General features: G+C 43.5%; 1 protein-coding gene across 4 annotated transcripts; it reads right to left on the bottom strand.

Annotated features, from left to right (window-relative positions):
* Positions 1-394: 394 nt before the first annotated feature.
* Positions 395-17,828, bottom strand: E2F8 (E2F transcription factor 8). 4 transcript variants are annotated; one of them, XM_070426640.1, is made up of 13 exons: positions 17,669-17,828; positions 16,313-16,440; positions 13,956-14,234; positions 13,431-13,587; positions 11,445-11,759; positions 11,103-11,264; positions 9,269-9,406; positions 7,430-7,633; positions 7,030-7,117; positions 6,252-6,783; positions 2,568-2,700; positions 1,459-1,853; positions 395-1,081 (listed from the first exon to the last, which is right to left on the bottom strand). In XM_070426640.1, exons 2-13 carry the CDS (start codon positions 16,325-16,327, stop codon positions 899-901), a joined length of 2,601 nt encoding a protein of 866 aa, XP_070282741.1. In that variant the 5' UTR covers positions 16,328-16,440; positions 17,669-17,828; the 3' UTR covers positions 395-898. The 4 variants fall into 4 exon arrangements, with proteins under 4 accessions (XP_070282741.1, XP_070282742.1, XP_070282744.1 ...); XM_070426641.1 differs by having other exon boundaries at positions 17,681-17,828; XM_070426643.1 differs by lacking the exon at positions 13,956-14,234.
* Positions 17,829-18,122: the final 294 nt, after the last annotated feature.

Here is an 18,122-nt window from a genome sequence, read left to right as displayed (position 1 = left end):
GGTGGTGCCAGGGCAGGGTAGCAAGCACTCCAGATCCCCCTTTCATTTCTAACCTCCCCGGGTAGGAAGGAAAGCACATGAGACTTAGCTTGGTGACCTTGACCAAGCAGCAGCATCTCCGAAGCCATTTTCACTTCTGTAAAAATGGAGCCAATGGAAGATCAAACGAGAGGCAAAATGTAGGAACATTTGGTAAACTTTGCGTTTCTAAGGGAACCCAGGAGGAATGATGCTCCACACCAAGAATTTGCCCTTGAGGTCAGTTAGATAAATTTTCATTTTCTTCCCATAGTGCCCTAATTGGTAAAATGAAAATGCTAAATACATTTTAGAAAAGTTTTAATTTCAACAATTTATGATTAAAAATACATTTATAAATAATTTTTCCATAGACTTGATTGAGGATTGTCGCAGACTTTACAAAAAGACAGACTGCAACAAAAACAGATTAAAGTTACAAAAAATATAGCTATAGTTCTATTTAAAAATACATTATACATCACAGCTTTTTCTTTGTGCAAAGTTTAAGAGAATGCTGTGTTAGGCATGTCACATATTCACTCAAAGGGAAGTAAACTTTAATACAGTTACTTTGTATAATGGTATAGGCACAGGTGAAATAATTCATTCTTTTCCCCTAGAAGTTAATATACCTTAGTTCAACATTTTACTTTTATTTTTTAGGATTAATGATGAATTTAGCTTAATACAAATATATATATATATATATATATATATATATATATATATATGAATGAAAATAAGTGTTTTTTTTGAAATTAAGTAAACCCCCAACATATTTACAGTATTTTCAGGGAATGTGTTCTCCAAACCAGTCTGAGTACATTTTCTCTATTAAACAACTCTTTAGAAAATTAAATGAAGCCAAATTTGTCAATTAATGGACATCCTCCGTTGACACTTCCAGTTTTCGCTGTGGGACAAAGAGAGTTCCTATGGAGGTTTTATTAGCACCATCAAAATCCATGCAGGGTGAGCCCGTTGATTTCACTGGTCCACCTGGGGTACGGAAGAAACTTTCAGCCACTAATTGTGACCCTTTGGGTGTTACTGGAACAGGCTGATTGGAAAGAAAGGAATGGAAAAAAGAAGTCAAACCCACACCACAGACAGGTATGCTCTAACTCTAGCAGCCTTATGAGACTGGACTAGAAGGCCATGTCACACGTGGGAGCCCAGCATACTTTGAAATCGGCTAGGTAAGCCTGGATGAGTTTTCCATTCTCAGCTATTTTTGTTAAGGCAAGAAAAAAAGCTCACAGTAACGCAATAATATGCATTATTTGCACACTTTTTCCAGGCTTGGAGAGCAGGCAGGCCTTCAGCCTCCTCACTCCCCCATCCTTTCCCTCTCCAAAGAAGAAAAGCAAAAGCAAGTCTGACATTTGGGACTTAATAACCCCAGGGAAAAAATAAGTTAAATGGAAATACTCTCACCTGCTGTGCCCCCATCATAGCAAGGGACTGTCCATTCGGTTGGTTCTGGCCCAGGACTGGCGAGTTATATCGGGTGGCCCTTCCTTGCTGAGTGCCTGCATGTTCTGGTACGACACTAACAGCCTCTATTCTTGGGGACATGGGAAGAGTTGTGGGCCCGGAGCTGGCAGACACCTGCACACTGGGGGAGATGAGCCCCAAGTGCTGCAGGGTGAAGTTTACAATGGCTGAGCTTGGGTTCTGGACAGGAATGGGGTGGCTCGAACTGAGAGCCGGGCTGTTCCCTACAGGTATGGCTGCCACGGAAGTTGGTGAGACCATTAGCTTCAAAGGTGTTACATGAAAAGAGGGAAAATTAACAGCAGTGAGTTCAGATGATGTCACTGGAATAACACCTGGGAAGAAAAGGAGGGGAAATATCTTAAAAGCACAGGCATTTGTACAAGAAGTTTACAAGGCTTAAGTGAACTTGAGACTGACCCATCTATAAAACCCTAATATGCAAATAGACTTAAGGGTGGAACAACCGAACCGGTTGCTATGACATGCGCTGACCACCAAGGGGGGCACACGCAGAACATGGTGGGCATTAGCTGCAGCAGGATGGTGGAGCAGGTGAGCGGGGGTGCCAGACCAAGGTGGGACATTGGTTGCTGTCATCGGGGTGAGCCTCTGGTGGTTACTGAAAATTCTTTGCTCCCACGTGCCGCGGTCTTGCCCGGTGCTTGTACCCGCTGCCGGCCCCGATCGCCCCTGAGGGCTTCTCCACCACCCCCTGCTCCTGAGGGGTGATTGGGGCAGCAGCCACCCCTTGCACCCACTGATGGTGCCAGCCCTGCTCACACCCACTGCTGGCACCAGCCGCAATTGCTCTGTGCTGCCAGAGGGTGCGGCGCCATCAACATGTGAGAGCAGCAGAGGCAGGAGTGGGGCTGCTGGTAGACAAGGGACTGGGGGCCGCAACGGGAGGGGCCGGGCGGGGGTGTGGGAAATGGGCCAAGGCCCATCCCTGTGCCCACTACAGCCTTATGGCCCATAGTTCCTTTCAAGGTGCATGAATTCGTGCACTGAGCCCCTTGTGTTTGAATAAATGCTTGATATACACTCACCTGCGATCGGGGAGCTGTAGATCCTGTGGTTTGGGGAAAGTGTACCTGAGTTTTCTTTACTAGACAAAAGGGACTCTGCCCCCAGGGATGAGCACTGGGTAAGAGGGATTAGATATCCTGATGGGAACAGTGTCTAGAAAACAAAGAGGAAGGGTTTATTTTAAACACAAATACTGGAAGGAAAATGGCCCTATGCCTCTTCCAGGACTAATATACCTTGGTGGTTGTCTCATTAGACTGATGCTAACAGTAGGGCTACAGGCAGGACAGCTATACAGCTCCCTGAAGACAGTATCCCTCCCTTCCATTCCAACACTTGGCCTGAGTCATACAAACCATGGATATTTTTTTCCACTGATTTTAAAGACTGGAAGGGAGGCAGGGGAAGGAGAGAGAGAGATAGAGAAACATCGTTGTGAGAGAGACATATTGATTGGTTGCCTCCTGCATGAGCCTTAACAAGGGCTGGGGATCAAACCTGCAACCCAGGTATAGGTCCTTGACCAGGAATCGAACCCGTGACCCTTCAGTGTGCAGGCTGGTGCTCTAACCATTGATCCCACCAGCCAGGGCACAAACCATGGGTTTCTTAAATGCCCTCTGTGGCCTTAAGTGTCATAACGCTACCACTGAGTCTGCTTAGAGTAGGATTCACCCAGCAGATCCCCTTCACACTGACATTCTAATTCCTGCTCTGACTCCTTGGTATGATGTGGTGCTAACTGTGGGAACCAAGTTAATGCAGTTAGACACCAGAGTGGCACTGTTATGTTATTATGGATTGTTCTTAAATTACATAGAATGGTATTTTCCAAAGAGTATTCTGAGGTGCCCTATTTCAGGGGATGCAAGCAGGCACTGCTTGAATCATGCTCACATATGTTTGGGAACTGCTGAATTCAACAAAGGAAAATGGTGTTTTAATTAGAGGATTTCTTTAATAGTGCATGCATTGTAAATCTCCAAGGGGGGGCCTCCAGCCTGTAGCATTTCCAAGGCTATCTGGCAACTAAATTTTTGGTAGTATTGGAATTCAGAGAAAACACATTTTAAGAAATGTTGACTTAGAGAAGGGGGTTGCCAAACCATGGGCCAAAAGCCAGCCTCCTGTCTGTTTTTGTAAGTAAAATTGCATCGGAACATAGCCATGCCCATTCATTTACGCATTGTCTGTAGCTGCTTTCCTATTTTCTTTTTACCATGGCAGAGTGGAATAGGTACAACGGAGACATATGGTCTACAAGTTAAAAATATTTACTATCTTGTCCTTTACAGAATGATGTTTACTGACCCCTGACTTAGAACAAAGGAATTATACATCTACAGATTTGTTTCTAATACTTTAGGTTCTAATGATTATCAAGAAAACATGCTTATACTATTACAAACTAAAGAGCATGGCACTAGAATTAAAAAACTAAGGTAAAAAAAGAGAACGGATTAATTCACCTGAGAGACTCAACTGCCATGCAGCAAAAGCTTTAGGCAATAACATTACAGACCAATGGAAATGACCAAAGTGTTAGGCTGTGTGCATCTTCCCCGTGCCTGCTAGATCACTGTACCTGAGCAAACAGAGAAAGCCTGAGAAGCCTGCTTCGGTCTTACCCTGAGCAGGACTGGCAATAGCTAAAAGCAGCTCTTGTAAACGTGTGTGTGTGTGTGTGTGTGTCCTTTTATCTTCCTCCACATCTTCCTTCTGGACATTGTTAAAACAACAGTCTACACTTTGATCTAGCTGTTAATAGGTTCTGTCTTTTCCTTGGGAACCAGTCAGTTCAGAATCCACAATGCTAAAAGTGGACCACAAACTTTAAAATTTAGTTTCTTAGCTGCTTGGCACTGTTCATTCTCTTTACTGGTAGGTTCCTTGAAAGGGATAGAAATTTTTAACCAGTGAAAATAGGGATTTTACAAATCCTCTTTGCTATTTTGCTATTGTTAATCATGCTTTCGTGGTACAAGTTGCTGGTTTAATTCTTTCAAGTCTTTAGCAAAACCTGTAGTACTCCATTAATAGTTATTTTTCAGTTTTCTGCAAACTACATTCATCATAACATCTTTTAGCCTACCATGCCAATTCCCTTTTTGAAAAAAAAATTATTAAGTGAGCAGGATGAATGAATTTGACATATTTCAACTTGCATGTTATGATCTCATCTAGCTTACATTAGCCCTCTTACCCCCTCTTCCTATTACACGTTCTATTTTATTTTCACTGTAGTTCTTATTATTTACTGATATGTTTGTGTTATTTGTATACTGTCTTCTCTCCACCCTCAGAAGTGTAGAATCTTAGTAAATGTTTGCTGAATGAATTAACACACAAATTAATACATTTTCTTTGTTCTGCTCAGTTCATGCTAAAAAGAAATGGTCAAAATGAAGTCACAGAGAGAAAAAAGAAGCAGGGGGACATGGAAAATCTATCCACTGAAAACCCTAATCCTGAATAACTAAGTGAGCAACAGGAGACCATTATTAAATTACCCCATTGGCCCAAAGAGATTATGGACATCCCAAAAAAATTCATTCAGGCACAAGCCTTGTATTTTCTCCCTCGCATGGATATTAAATACAAAATGATACTATACTAAGAGATTTTGAACGGTTACCATAAGGCCATCCTAAGGGAAGACTTGACAAACTCTAAAGCCTCCTTAATAATAAGTTACAGTTAATACCCTTCATCTTATAAGAATCACATCCCTTTACATATATCATCATGTAATCAATTCACCTAGCCTCACAAAAACTGTAATAGAGCCCTGGGCAAGTACTCAAAAGTAACCATCACCAAAAGAAGGTGCTGGGTTTGGTTTGGTTTGGACCACAGCACAGTGTTTTATACCCAGTAAATGATCGGGAAAAACTGGTGGAACAAATTCGTTATAGATGTGGGAAAACAAGATGTAGAGAAATAAAATAACGCGAGTTAGCAGCAGGGACAGAATGAGAGATTAACTTCTGCTTCCACATTGAGTGGTGCTCATTCTGTGATCATGTCTTTCACATATAATTGTCCTAAGGGAGGAAAATGAGATAATGTATGTAAAAGTGCCTAATCTTTCTGACATCCAATAAATGTTCATTCCTTCTTGAACTAAACTCTACCTAGGGAAAAAATGATCTGGAACATCACAATCCCTAGAAACCAGTGTGTCAAATATACTTACAAGTTAAGATTTTTCTACTTACACAAAATAGAAATTTTGGTTTACATTTTAGAAAGTAAAAACAGGGGGAACAATTTATCTTCTAGGCAACAGGTGCCAGTTACATGACATCAAACAAACATTAGGCACCGACTCAGAAAGTAGGAGTCACTGGAACCCCACATATCCATCCATTGGGGGTTACATCTGCTTATAAATTATTTAAGACTTTCATGACAGGTGTTTGCATTCCAGTGTGTGGTGGAGAAATGGACTTAAGGACAACCACCCGTGGTGCTTTAAAAAGACAGCAAATAATCCCTTCCTCCAAAGGCTAAAAATGTCCCTGCCATCGTCCCAGCCAGGGGATTAGCTGTCTGGGGCTTTGTTTGCATTACGGATGCTAAGGAACAGTTCCTTGTCTTCTGAGAGACTGCTCTTTGCTCTGGCAGATTTCACAAGCCACCAAATTCTCCTCTAATCAATTGGGAAGTCCCTAATACTTTGCACATTGCAAGGGTGTACTTACTGCGGAGACATTTTCAAATCCTTTTAGGTTCTCTTTAAATTTCTTTTTGGAACCACTGTCTTCGAGCATGCTTGCCCTCTTTGAGCCTCTCTCTCCAGCAGGTTCTGTGTCTTGGTTCTGTGCACCATGTCTCTCCGGCATGGGCAACAGGCTTCCGGGTCTGATGGAGACATTGGGCTTGGTGGCATCATTGGCTGCTTTCTCAGTGGTGGCATCAGTGCAGTCTTTTGATCTCGTAGCTTCCGAAGAGGGGTTAGGGCAGACTGTCGGGCTCAGGCCTTGGGGCGGTGTCATGGTGTGGGTCTGGGCAGGCTGCAAGTAGATGGCATAGGACGGGCCCGAAGGGGCTTGAGGTAGGATCACGGGCACCGCCGATGACAATGGGCTGGGGAACAGAGGGACCACCCCCAGGGGCTGGATGAGGGGCGGTGCTGGGAGCTCCAGTTCAGCATTCACGGTGGAGTCCAGAGGGGCCACTGGTTTGTAGGGCCCAGATCTCACCAGCTGTGGTTTTGCTTTCTTTCTGGGTTCACTAAAAGACAATATTTAAAACATGACATAAACACATTTTCTCTAAAATGTTCTATCACTTTAGATTGCCCCAGGTTGAAAGCCTTGCTTTTATGAAACCAGCAGATAGTTTCTGTAATATTTTGCTATGAGTTTCAGAAAAGACTGTCTCCCCAGTTTCCAAGGCTAGTGCCTTTTCTTACATAAAGTAAGTAATCCAATGGTGCAACTAAGTCATTCATCTCACCTACCTTGATTGTCAACCTACCTTGATTGCTCTTCTAACTGCATTTTGCAAATTGCTGCAAGCTGAGCCATTTTACTTGGAAAGGGTGCAGAATTCTGAGAACTCTCAGCTGGTAAAATAGAAAGAAGGGGGGTGGGTATTGGTCGAAGCGAAAGAATAAATGCTCACGCAGATGACAGGTCACTGAAGCCCAAGGAACACAAAAAATGCATCTCCCCCCAAAGCACACAGCAGTTAAATGAAAAACCCCACAAACTACTTATCCTCTAATAATTAGAGTCTAATTCATGCATAAGTTAGGCTTCAAGGGGGGTTAAGCATATGGATATGGAAACAATTCTCCTACAAGTCCCATAGGGATGTAAAAAAAATCAGATAATAAGGAATTCTGAGCAGAGCCCTGCCATGATTGAAAACACACCTTTGCTGGTCTTGATAGGGCTACTTGGAGCAGAATTGATCTTTCTCCGGTCACTTTCTATGCTCTTTACCAGTTTGATAAGAGATGGGTGCCGTGTAAAGTTTGGCTTCCTGTGTGTGGAAAAGAGGTTTTTGGCACAGTTCTCTTTTGAAGGCTGCCTCACTTCCACGTCTGAGGTGGAGAAAGAAATGACGGGGTTCACACCTGAAAGAGAAAAGGGCGGGGTGTTAAAACGTGGGCGACTCTTCTTCTTGGGATGTAAGGTCAAAGCAGGTCTAACATGATTTTAGGAATTAAGTGGTAGCAGTTGTAGATCACCAGTCACATGCCAGACACTGTTATGGGCTTTTATCTAAACAAAACCTTGTTTATCCTAATAAATAAATTCTGAGATAAGATTTCATACTTAGCATTTCGAAAACCCATTGTAACTTATAACCAGTGGTGTGCTATGGCATAATTATCAGGGTGTTTTTTTTTCTTATTGATATATAAAGAATTGTGCATCTTATAATCAGTGGTCTTTTATTTTTTAATCCTCACCCCAGGATATGTTTTTCATTGATTTTAGAGAGGAAGGGAGAGGGAGAGAGAAACATTGATGGGTTGCCTCCCACATGCGCCCCAACTGGGGATTGAACCCACAACCTGGGTATGTGCCCTGACTGGGAATTGAACCCACGACCCTTCGGTGTATGAGAGGATGGCCCAAGCCACTGAGCAACATTGGCCAGAGCATCAGTGGAGTCTTAATCTGATGAAATACGGTGACCCTCACTGCTATGGACTGAATATGTGTGCTCCCCCCACCCACCCAATTCATATGTCAAAATGTAATGCTCAATATAATATTAGGAAGCAGGGCCTGTGGGAGGTGCTAAGGTCATGAGGGCAGAGCCTTCTGGAACAGGATTAGAACTCACGGAGCTCCTCTTCCCTCATGTGAGCTTACAATGAAAACTTTGATTTTGGACTTCCAAAACTGTGAGAAACAAATTTCTGTGTTTATAAGCCACTCAGTCCATGGTATTCTGTTATAGCAGCCTGAACACACTAAGTAAGACACTCTCAACAACTCCACGAGGGAGGTACTTCTCAGGAAATGCATCCCCATTTCAGACCTTAACCAACTGAGGCATGGTCTCTCAGCTGGTGGAATGTGGGCCTGAGATATGAACTCCACCAGGGTGGCCCCAGAGCCTGCACTCCACATCCCTGCACCAAAGAACCTCTCTCTGAGATTACATCCCACCTCACAGTACCTCACAAAGGCGCCACGGTTCTCCCCATTTTGCAGGTGAGGAGGCGCAGCCTTAGAGGAGTAACGTGCCTAAGGCCACACAGCTAATAAGTGGCAGAGCTGATACTGGGCACTAAGTCTCCCTCTGCCTCCACAGCCCATGTTCTTGCCACTTTCTAACACTTCTGTGCGGGAGCTGTGGTGGAATGCAGTGTCAGAATCCCAGAGTGAAACGGAGCCTACGATACTGACCCCGGAACGAATTCATTTCATATTCTCCATGTGGACAGGCTCTGTCATGGTCACTGAGAAGCATAAGAACGAGAGCCATAGTATCTTATGTTTTGTGGTGCTTTCAACTTTTCCAAATCCTTTCCCATACAGATTCTACCTCCTGGGCCCGCGTGGGAGGTGGTTATAAACCTTGGGTTGATGATGGAGCTAGTAGCCAGACCTTCCTTAGTGCACTCATCTTCTCATTTATCCTGTGTATGTTCTTCCCATGTGGAGTGTGGGTAGGCAGGGGGAGGGAGAACAATCTCTAAATATGTGTTAATTCAAAACAATGAAGCAAGGAATTTAAGAAAACAGATACATACCACTGGGGTTAGGACTGATTTCTGGGCCTGTCCATTTAAAAGCTGGTTTTCGGCCTCTTTCTTCAGTGACATGAACTTTCTTGATGAGATCCAGGCTACTCAGAACATTAGCTATATCATACAACCTCCTAATTTTTGCTGGGGAGAAAAAAATTCATATACACCACTTAATAGAATAATGAAAGATCAAAGGACTTTGCTTCTTAAGGATTTCATATATTCAAAGAGCCATTGGATCCTAACCGGCAATGTCAGGCAGAGAAAATATGATTCTTTTAAAGTTAGCCTAGTGATACTGCTTTAGTTAAAACAAAAAAGTAGTTTTAAATATTGAAAAGACTAAGTGACTGCTGGTACTGAATTGTGAAATGACAGAAGCATGTGTTGAAAAAGGAAAACTGACTGAATGAGATCACCCTGTCAGGAACATGTCACAGCTTTTTTGATAAAAAGTCACCATTCCTGGGCCATCTTCTAATGAGGATTCAGAAGAATTTTATGAACAAAAGAAATAGAGCATTAATGATAAATGCATTGCTTCCCTGCTTGTGAGAGTTTATAACAATAGACTGATTTAATATCATATGTGTGGAAAGTTCCATAGCTCATCAAAAGTTGTAAATGGTAAGACTGTCCTTATGTAATATGCAAAGACTAGATTTATTAATTCTACAGATCTTATATATCTGAATGAGTTTTGTGAGAGATAGTCTGCTTTTACCTCCAGCTTGGTAGTACAAAATTATCATTGAGCCCCTTCTTCCTAGCCACGCCAGAGATTCTGAGTTCCCTGGGGAATTCAGCAAATTACACACCTGCAGTTCCTGGAATGGTTTCCAAGACTGTGACTAACCAGGGAAACGGAGAGCTGAAAACTGGCGACTTAGAAAAGCAGGCAGCTCATTTGTAGTATCAGGACGTGTTTTCTGAAATTGCAGATCTCCCAAGCCAATTGTCAGCATTATTGCCTTTCTCTCTACTTAGTTTTATCTTGATAGAGGCACTATCAACCCACGGATGTCTGAATATACTTTCACGAGACTAGTACAGCTCTTCAGGGATGGGAAGGGGTCTGTGTGACAGCCCCTAGGTGTTCCCATAGCCTCTGCTGTTGCTTGAGGTGGCTCTTCCTCACCATACAGCTGGATCCCCAAAGTGTCCCATGCTCAGGCTAGCCTCATTCCCTACTTGGTGGTTTGCTAATGCCTCCAGGCGAGATGGGCGTGCAGCACACCCCTCCCTGTCTGCTAAGCACCTTTTTCCACACCCTTTCTGCCTTCATGGAGGTTCTTACAAAGTCTGTTATAGATGTGAGGGTAGAATTCTGTGCCAGGAATCCAATCTATAATCCTATTCCAACTTTGAGCAAATATTCTGGCCAAAACCACTCTTTCAAACTGGCAAACTGACTGTGCAGCAGGTCACTTCTGGGGACAATTTTAGAAGAGTTCTTTGTACTCAGACATATGAAAGACAGTGGAAATAGCAGAGACCTGAGTTCCAGTTCCACTTTATAATTTACTGCTCATTTAAACTTCAGGCAACCACAGATTGTATACTAGTAAAATGCGACAGTGCTACAGTAGCAAATGAGGTGACTTTTAAGAAACTATAAGTCAAAGTGTCAGACAAATAAGAGTAGTTATATGCATATCTTTTGGATCATACATATTAGTTAAAGCAGGATGGCCATGGCTTCTGGGGAGAAGTGAAGATACAAAAGCATAATTAGAGAAGACCTGTTTATATAGCAAATATATTTGGAAATCAGTTTGTAACCGAGATTTTATTGTTTAAGAATAGGTCCAAAGGTCCATGGAGTCATGACACTTACTTTTAAACTTGCTTTTATCCAAATCTTCCACGTGGTCCTCCCCAATTAAAATCTTGGCAGCAGTTTCTAGGCTCACTATCTGAGGCGTTGACACCAGAAACAGCATCACAAACTTCTGGCTCATCACTCTTAAAGACTTGTCTTTGCGGCTGTTTACAGAGGCTTTGAAGAAGGATGAGGATTAGAGAATTAAAAGGCATAAAGGGACAAGTGACTTCTAAAAATACCACCACCTGACCAGACAGTTGACAACTGCAGCATTTTAACGTGAAAGGCAGCAGTAGCTTTAGAGCAGTTTCCTAAGGAACCTTCTCTTAAGACTTTTTGAATATCAGCTCTCACCTGCCCGAAATTCCACTCCAGGGAGTTCGACAAAACACATGTCTGTGTGTCCGTTTTGGTCCGTGTTTGCCTTGGTGACATGATCCTCTATATTGCAACTCTTACTGAAGTCAAACTCTTGTTCATATTCCTTCTTCTTGATCATCATGATCTGCTCGGCGTATTTGTTTTCCTCCCCGACGCTTTTCAAAGTCCCCAGCGTTTTGTTGAGATTATGCCGCCCGTGCCAAGTGTACCTGTTTTTGGCCAGGCGGCTCACCATGTGTAAACTCTCTAGGACATTCACGATATCGTAAATGCGTCGGCGCTCAACATCTACAAAGAATGAGCAGCTGTATGTTACTAGGATCAGATTTTGGAATGTGTACAGAATTGAATAACTTTTTTTCTTCCGTGGTTATTTGTCAGTAGGTTCTGGGTGTTACAACTTATTTACACTCAACAAGGGTGAAGATGAGAAAGACATGTCCCTACTCTCAAAGGATACAAATTAATTGACATGAATTAGCGGTGCCATTTATTGAGGGTCTATATGTGCCATACGGCTTTAAGAAATTTCTAGTCTAACCGAGTGAGGTAGGTATTATCTTGTACACTTGAATGAGGAGGAAATAGAGGCTCGGGCTGGCTACGGGGCTCACCCCAGGGCACAAAGCCAGTAAGTGGCAAAATCAAATCTTTAATACTCCAAATCCCACACTTTACAACCTGTTTTTTTCTGTTACCCCCCCCCCCCAACACACACACACACACACACACACACACACACACACACACGGTTGTCATGATAGGTATAAGGAGCTGAGATTTCTTACTATTCCTGGAACCTGCCAGATACGCCTGTGCCTGAAGGCCTTGGTGCTGGGCTATTCCTCTGCCTGGAATGCCTCTCCCAGATGTCCTCACGGTTCCCCACCTCAGTTCTTTCAAGTGCTTGCTCAGATTGTTACCTTGTCAAACCGAGGCCTGACCTGACCACTTACTTTAAAATTGCAAAGCACACCCCTAGCACTCCCGCTCAATCCTTTTATCGTGGTCCACGTTTTCTTATTTCCATAGCATGTATGACCTTCTAACTAACATACGTTATAATTTCTCATTATGTCCTTTGAATAGTGTCTATTGCTCCCACTAGAATGTTGATTCCATGGGAGCAGGCATTTTTCCTTTTTGTTCACTGATGTTATCACAAGTGGCTACAACACTGCCCAGCACATAGTAGGTGATCAATAGATGCCTGCTGAATTACAGAGTACATTCAACATAGCTACAGTGATGTAGGTAAATAGATGACTATCAATGGCATATTCTTAAAATGTGAAGTAAATTGACCTTTATAAACATGTATTAGAAGATCAAAACTTTATGGCGTAATAGCTATATATTAAAATATCCTGCATATCTCTTTAATGTTTAAGATACTTTCATGATTGAAAAGGTGCTCCAAATTTGCTGTAGACCTCTTCTTAGCTATAACTAGATTTAGTCTTTAAAGAAAGGAGTAAAAGGGGGTAGGGGGACACAGTAATTTTGCCAAACGCTCAGAAAACGCATAGGTCCTCAGAATAGCGTTGAGCAGCAGGGAGCGCTAAAGCCCTGTTCCTCCCCACCCAAGCTGCTGCTCATCATAAACTGTGCAGACACCATTCCACAGCCTGGCTTTTCAACCACAGAGCCAAGAGAGAAGTTCCAAGTTGTAGCTGCTTTGAAATAAGTCATAAAACAATGTTGCCTTCCTTTAAAGCTGCAGAGCTTTTGAAATGCAGTCCCAAGCAATCTCCATTGTGATTTTTTGCTTGTTTTAAGACTCACTGACATTGGAAACTATATGCCTTTATTTCTGAATTAATAGGGCTTTAGAGATTCATAATTCTCTGTGGCCTTCTTTGTGTCACTACAAACACTGTCTAGATGAGCGTGGGTCTGAAGGGGTATGTCCACGAAGTCACTTTATTCACCCTTTCAGTGAGCTGTTTGCATACTTACTAAGTTCCTCAGCTACTTCGTCAAGACAGATGTCGTTATTCACAGCAGGGTTGGGATAGTTAGGATATCGTGCTAAGAACTTATGACACAATAATCCTAAACTTTTCTCTTTTCGACTTGGTTGGGATTTTTCACATTCGTCTCCTGATAAGTGTTCCTACAAAGGAAGAGGTAAATATGTCTCATTCTGAAATCAAGTTTGACAGATATATTAGGGGCATCTGCATTCTATGACTAACACTGGTATGAGTGCTTTGTTTCAATAGCTGCAAAATTGGGGGCTCAAGGGGAGGGGAAGTATAAGGAGTGGAGCCAGTATAAGCTGTGTGGCAGATCTAAAAGGGAAGCTTTAGCTGCAAGTAAGTCAAAGGTTTAGAATTCCCAGTGCTATAATGGATGGGGTCCAAATCTTTCTGGTGCTTTGAAGGAGCTAATAGTCTGGGGATGGTGATGCATTATATTGCTGGCATTTCTTCAATGGCTACTCTCCTCCTCCCCCCAAATCCCTTCAGTCTGCAAACCTACGTGTAAACAATCTTTGGGCTTAGGTAATCCATTTCTGTTGCTGACCAGCCCCCTTTTCTGATCTCTGTTGCGGATCTCGGGGCTCACGGCGCTAATGAGCATTTTCAGGTTGGCTGTTGGTGTCCAGGGCTCTCCCTGGGAGGTTTCCTTGGGCTTGGTGGGCGTGGTTAAAGGGCCAAAGTCGGGCTGGATCTCTGCCAACACTATATTTGCTGCAGTGGATTCTTTCAGAGGTGTTTTCATCTGTCCCCTTTTATGTGGCTCAAAAAAGAGATTTTCCTGGTTTAAAACAATAATTAAATTCACTGTCAAACAGGATTTATCACAGTGGTTCCCAAACTTATTTGGCCTACCGCCCCCTTTCCAGAAAAAATATGACTCGGCGCCCCCTGGAAATTAATTTTTTAAAAATTTTAATAGCAATTAAACAGAAAGATATATGTATTAATGTTTCTACCTTTTTCGTAAAATATAGTAAAGAAAGGTGTAAATTAGAAACATTGAAGTTTGAAATTATGAAACTATTGAACTCAGAATAGAAAGGTAATACAAAAAAAGTTAAAACAAGTGCACCTGTGGCCATCACCGCCCCCCTGGATCGCTGCAGCGCCCACCAGGGGGCGGTAGCGCCCACTTTGGGAATCACTGATTTATCAGATAGCTTTTGACTTTAGAAATTATACAATAAATAGAATATTGCTACAGGAAAGAGTGCCAAAGGAGGTTGCAGAGTTGATTAGATTAGTAACGATATTGATACCTGTCCATTCTAAAAACTAAAGCTTCCATTTTTTTTTTAATTTTGCAACAAAGCATGGATTTAATTTTTTTCATATCTTGTTCCAAGGATTAAAAAATTTCAAAACTTACGTATTTTTAACTTTTTATGTTGAAATAATTTTAGCTTTAGAGTTAAGTTGCAAAGATAGCATAGAGAGTTCCTATACCTTTCACTCAGCTTCCCCTAACACAAGTGAAATTGTAATAAATAAAGGTTTCTGTTGCAGAAACAATGTCCCATTCATCTGTGTATCCAGCACAATGGCTGCATGCAGTAGGTGCTCAATAAAACACCACTGATGTAGAAGAGTCAGAGAGCCAAGAAGATGAGGGCAAGGGCTAGCATGTGGTCAGACTTGCTGGTAAAAATCCAGTAGGGAGCAAAATCCAGAGTGCCAAAAAGTAGGATTTCTGACCAGAAAAGGCTGCCTTTGAATATCTACCCCTTCACTTTACTGATGGAGAATAAAATTAGTTACTCAAAGTCACAAAGCTACTCTCTGGCAGTGGGGGAACTGCTACTGAGACATAAGAGGGTAAATTGACAGCAATTCAGAAATAAGACTAATGGAGACCATGTTTCTTCTACTTTTGGACACTGGGGACCTCACACATCCTTCCAATCTATTTTTAAAGAAAATGCTTGGAATGGCAATAAGCGAAAGAATAGAGACACACACTAATTCCTCAGTGACTTTAGAAACAAAGATTAATGGGACTATTTTGTATGCCTGTGACTCCTTAGGATTTATCAAGTGCTTTTCCGGTTGTATTTTCACCAAATCCTATATTCCCATTCTGCAGAAGAGGATAGCCAGGCTTAGTTAGAGAAGTCACACCCGACATGAACCCTCAATCCAACTATGGCAGTCTTATAGTCTTACATAAAGCCATGTAAGGGATCCAATGGGAAACCCTTCTGAGCATGTGTACGGAGTGGTGCTCACCCAGGAAGGGATTTTTCTAAAGGCTGCTGTCCTTAGCCTCAGGCTATCAAAGTAACTGCCAAAACCGCCATTTTCTCAGTTGACTAATATATAAAACTTTTAGGAAATTTGCACATTTCTTTTTTTGTTAACTTAACACGTCAAGACACTCCCGCTGACAATTCTTTTGCAATTTTACAAAAATATTTTTTTCTCTCAGCGTGTTTGCAGACCCTATAGTTAAAGAAGCTGGTGATTTAGTAAAAAATTATCTTAATATATAACATATCTTACTTAAATAATATAATAAATAAAATATCTTAGAAGAGGTCCAAACTTAAATCATGTCAAATGACCTTTCTGAATTCCTTTCGTTCAAAAATTCTCAGAAATATCATAATAAACCTAACAAATTTTACTATTCTTAAAAATAACTTTTCTCTCTGCTTATCTTTTTGAGACTTAAGATTATTTTAACTCTGGGCAACTGTCTCCCTCTTCAAAAATTAAATTTCCCTTCCGTATGGATTTTTACAGAAGCCAACTAAAAGAGGATGTAGAATTATTAAGATATTGGATATTGAAAAATTATGAGTTAAATCAGGATAATTTCTTTAAAACAAAGGATAAATACTGAAGTTAAAAAGGTACCTTTTCGTTCTCCATCCTGTAAATTTCTCATACTTTTAGAGTCTCTTAAAAAATAAAAAATCTGAAGTTCCTCCAAATATCCTGATGGTTCAAGTGGTCCAAACAATTTGATTAAAAAGTTTAATATCCTTAAAGAAAAAAGGAAATAGTAAAATTAGAGAAAAATAAAAGCAGGAGATCCACTGAAAATTCCTTCACGGACACCATAGGCTACTGAAACAAAGACTAACGAAAACTGACAATCTGCATTTACATTTTATTCCAGACCAGAGATAGCCCCCTTGGCCAGGGAACTACATCAAACGCCAGTAAATTCTTCCAGCAAACGGATCCGCTGTAATGGAACTTCAAACAACCCACAGAATTTCCAGTGACAGCCCTCTCTCACCTTTAGAGAAGTCAGGCCGCTCTCGGAAGCCCTCCGAACGGACTGGAGCAAGCTCAGGCACCCACCTAGCCACAGGTCAGGGCTGAGACTCAGCTCGCGAGCCCAGGTTCCGCTGAACTGACACGACCCCAAGAATCTGGTTAAAAGTCTGAACTTCGATGCTAGTATTTCTCCCCTCACACTCTCTCTCTCTCTCTCTCTCCCACACACACACACACACACACACACACACACGCGCGCGCGCATAGGCTCAGCAGTAAAGTCTTGTAAAAGAGCTTGATAGGCAACTTCCAAATTCAGTTCTTAAGCTCCAAACACACTCTGGGCATTTAAAGAACGCCTTATGATTCAGGTTTTTATAAAGATTTTCCTAAAGATGCAAAGCGCTATGTACTAGCTATTCGGAGGGCCAGTTCGCGCCACGATGTTGAACCCCACCCTGGAGGACTGCCCTTGCTCCGTAAGGTAACCAGGTACAGTCCCGCTGGCGCCACACGCTTCGCACTCAGCGCTCTTTCCCCTCCACCAGGTCAATTGCCCCCTCCCCCCCAGGCCCGGTTCGCGCGCCGCCCGCGGGGCAGTTTCCGGACAGCATCCTCGTGGTTTCCAGGGCAACGGTTGCCGACCACTCAGAGAGCCACCCGCAGGCCTGTGATTGGTTGGAGGTGCCAGGGGCGGGCCCGGACCTTCCGCCCTCGATTTAAAAATTTGGCGCGGAAAGCCGGACTGTGGCCGGCGCCGCCCCTTAGCAGCGCGGGGCTAGAGCGCGGGCAAACCCGCGCCCGGAACCTCGGCACCCCGCCCCTCCCCCTCGCTCGCCCCCTCCCCTCTGCGCGGGAGCTCAGCTCCTCCCTCCGCGGCCCCCGGCGGAGCGAGAGGCGGGAAACGGCCGCCGCTGCCGCAGCCCTTCCCAGCGCCCTCCCCGTGCCCGGCCGGCCGGGCGCTGCTCCCCTCGGCGTCCCGCTGACCTGTCAGTTCACCTCACGGTTGGAGCGGGCGGAATCTGAGCGGAGACTCCTCGGCACCTCTTCCCCACTCAGGCTCCAGAGCCCCGCGAGTCGGGCCGTCAGTCGGTCCTTGTGCCGTGCCGAGGTGGGTGCCAGAAGGCAACGCCGGAACCGGGACTGGCAGGCCGGCGGGAGAGCAGAGGTAGCGTGACCGTCCAGGAGCAGTCAAGCCCCCGATTTGAAATTAACCCGCTCCCCGCGCGAGCCCATCCCGCGGGCAGGGCGGGCCGCTCCCCTCCCCCACGCCCACTCTTCCCGGCCCCGGACATCGCGCGCCAATCCGAGCCTCCAGATCCGAACCGGCCGCGAATCACCGTCCAGGCGCCGCCCTCCGGCCCCGCCTCTACGACGGTGTTGGGGGAAAAGTTCAGCAACTTTTTTTTTCCTTTTAATTTGCAAGCACCCCCTCCCCTGA

Source organism: Myotis yumanensis, unplaced genomic scaffold (assembly GCF_028538775.1).
Source record: "Myotis yumanensis isolate MYYU_CA2020_CCGP unplaced genomic scaffold, mMyoYum1.0.hap1 SCAF_10, whole genome shotgun sequence".
In the NCBI taxonomy this organism is placed as follows: Eukaryota; Metazoa; Chordata; class Mammalia; order Chiroptera; family Vespertilionidae; genus Myotis; species Myotis yumanensis.
The sequence above is the reverse complement of the archived record's forward strand: the minus strand, read 5'-3'. Positions and strand labels throughout refer to the sequence as shown.

What these genes read in the sequence shown, in the direction of transcription:
- E2F8 (XM_070426640.1), bottom strand. An exon ending in TGGAGTGGAATTTCGGGCAG is followed by an intron (nt 11,265 to 11,444) that starts GTGAGAGCTGAT and finishes CCTTCTTCAAAG; the next exon opens with CCTCTGTAAACAGCCGCAAA. An exon ending in CCCTATCAAGACCAGCAAAG is followed by an intron (nt 7,118 to 7,429) that starts GTGTGTTTTCAA and finishes CTATTTTACCAG; the next exon opens with CTGAGAGTTCTCAGAATTCT.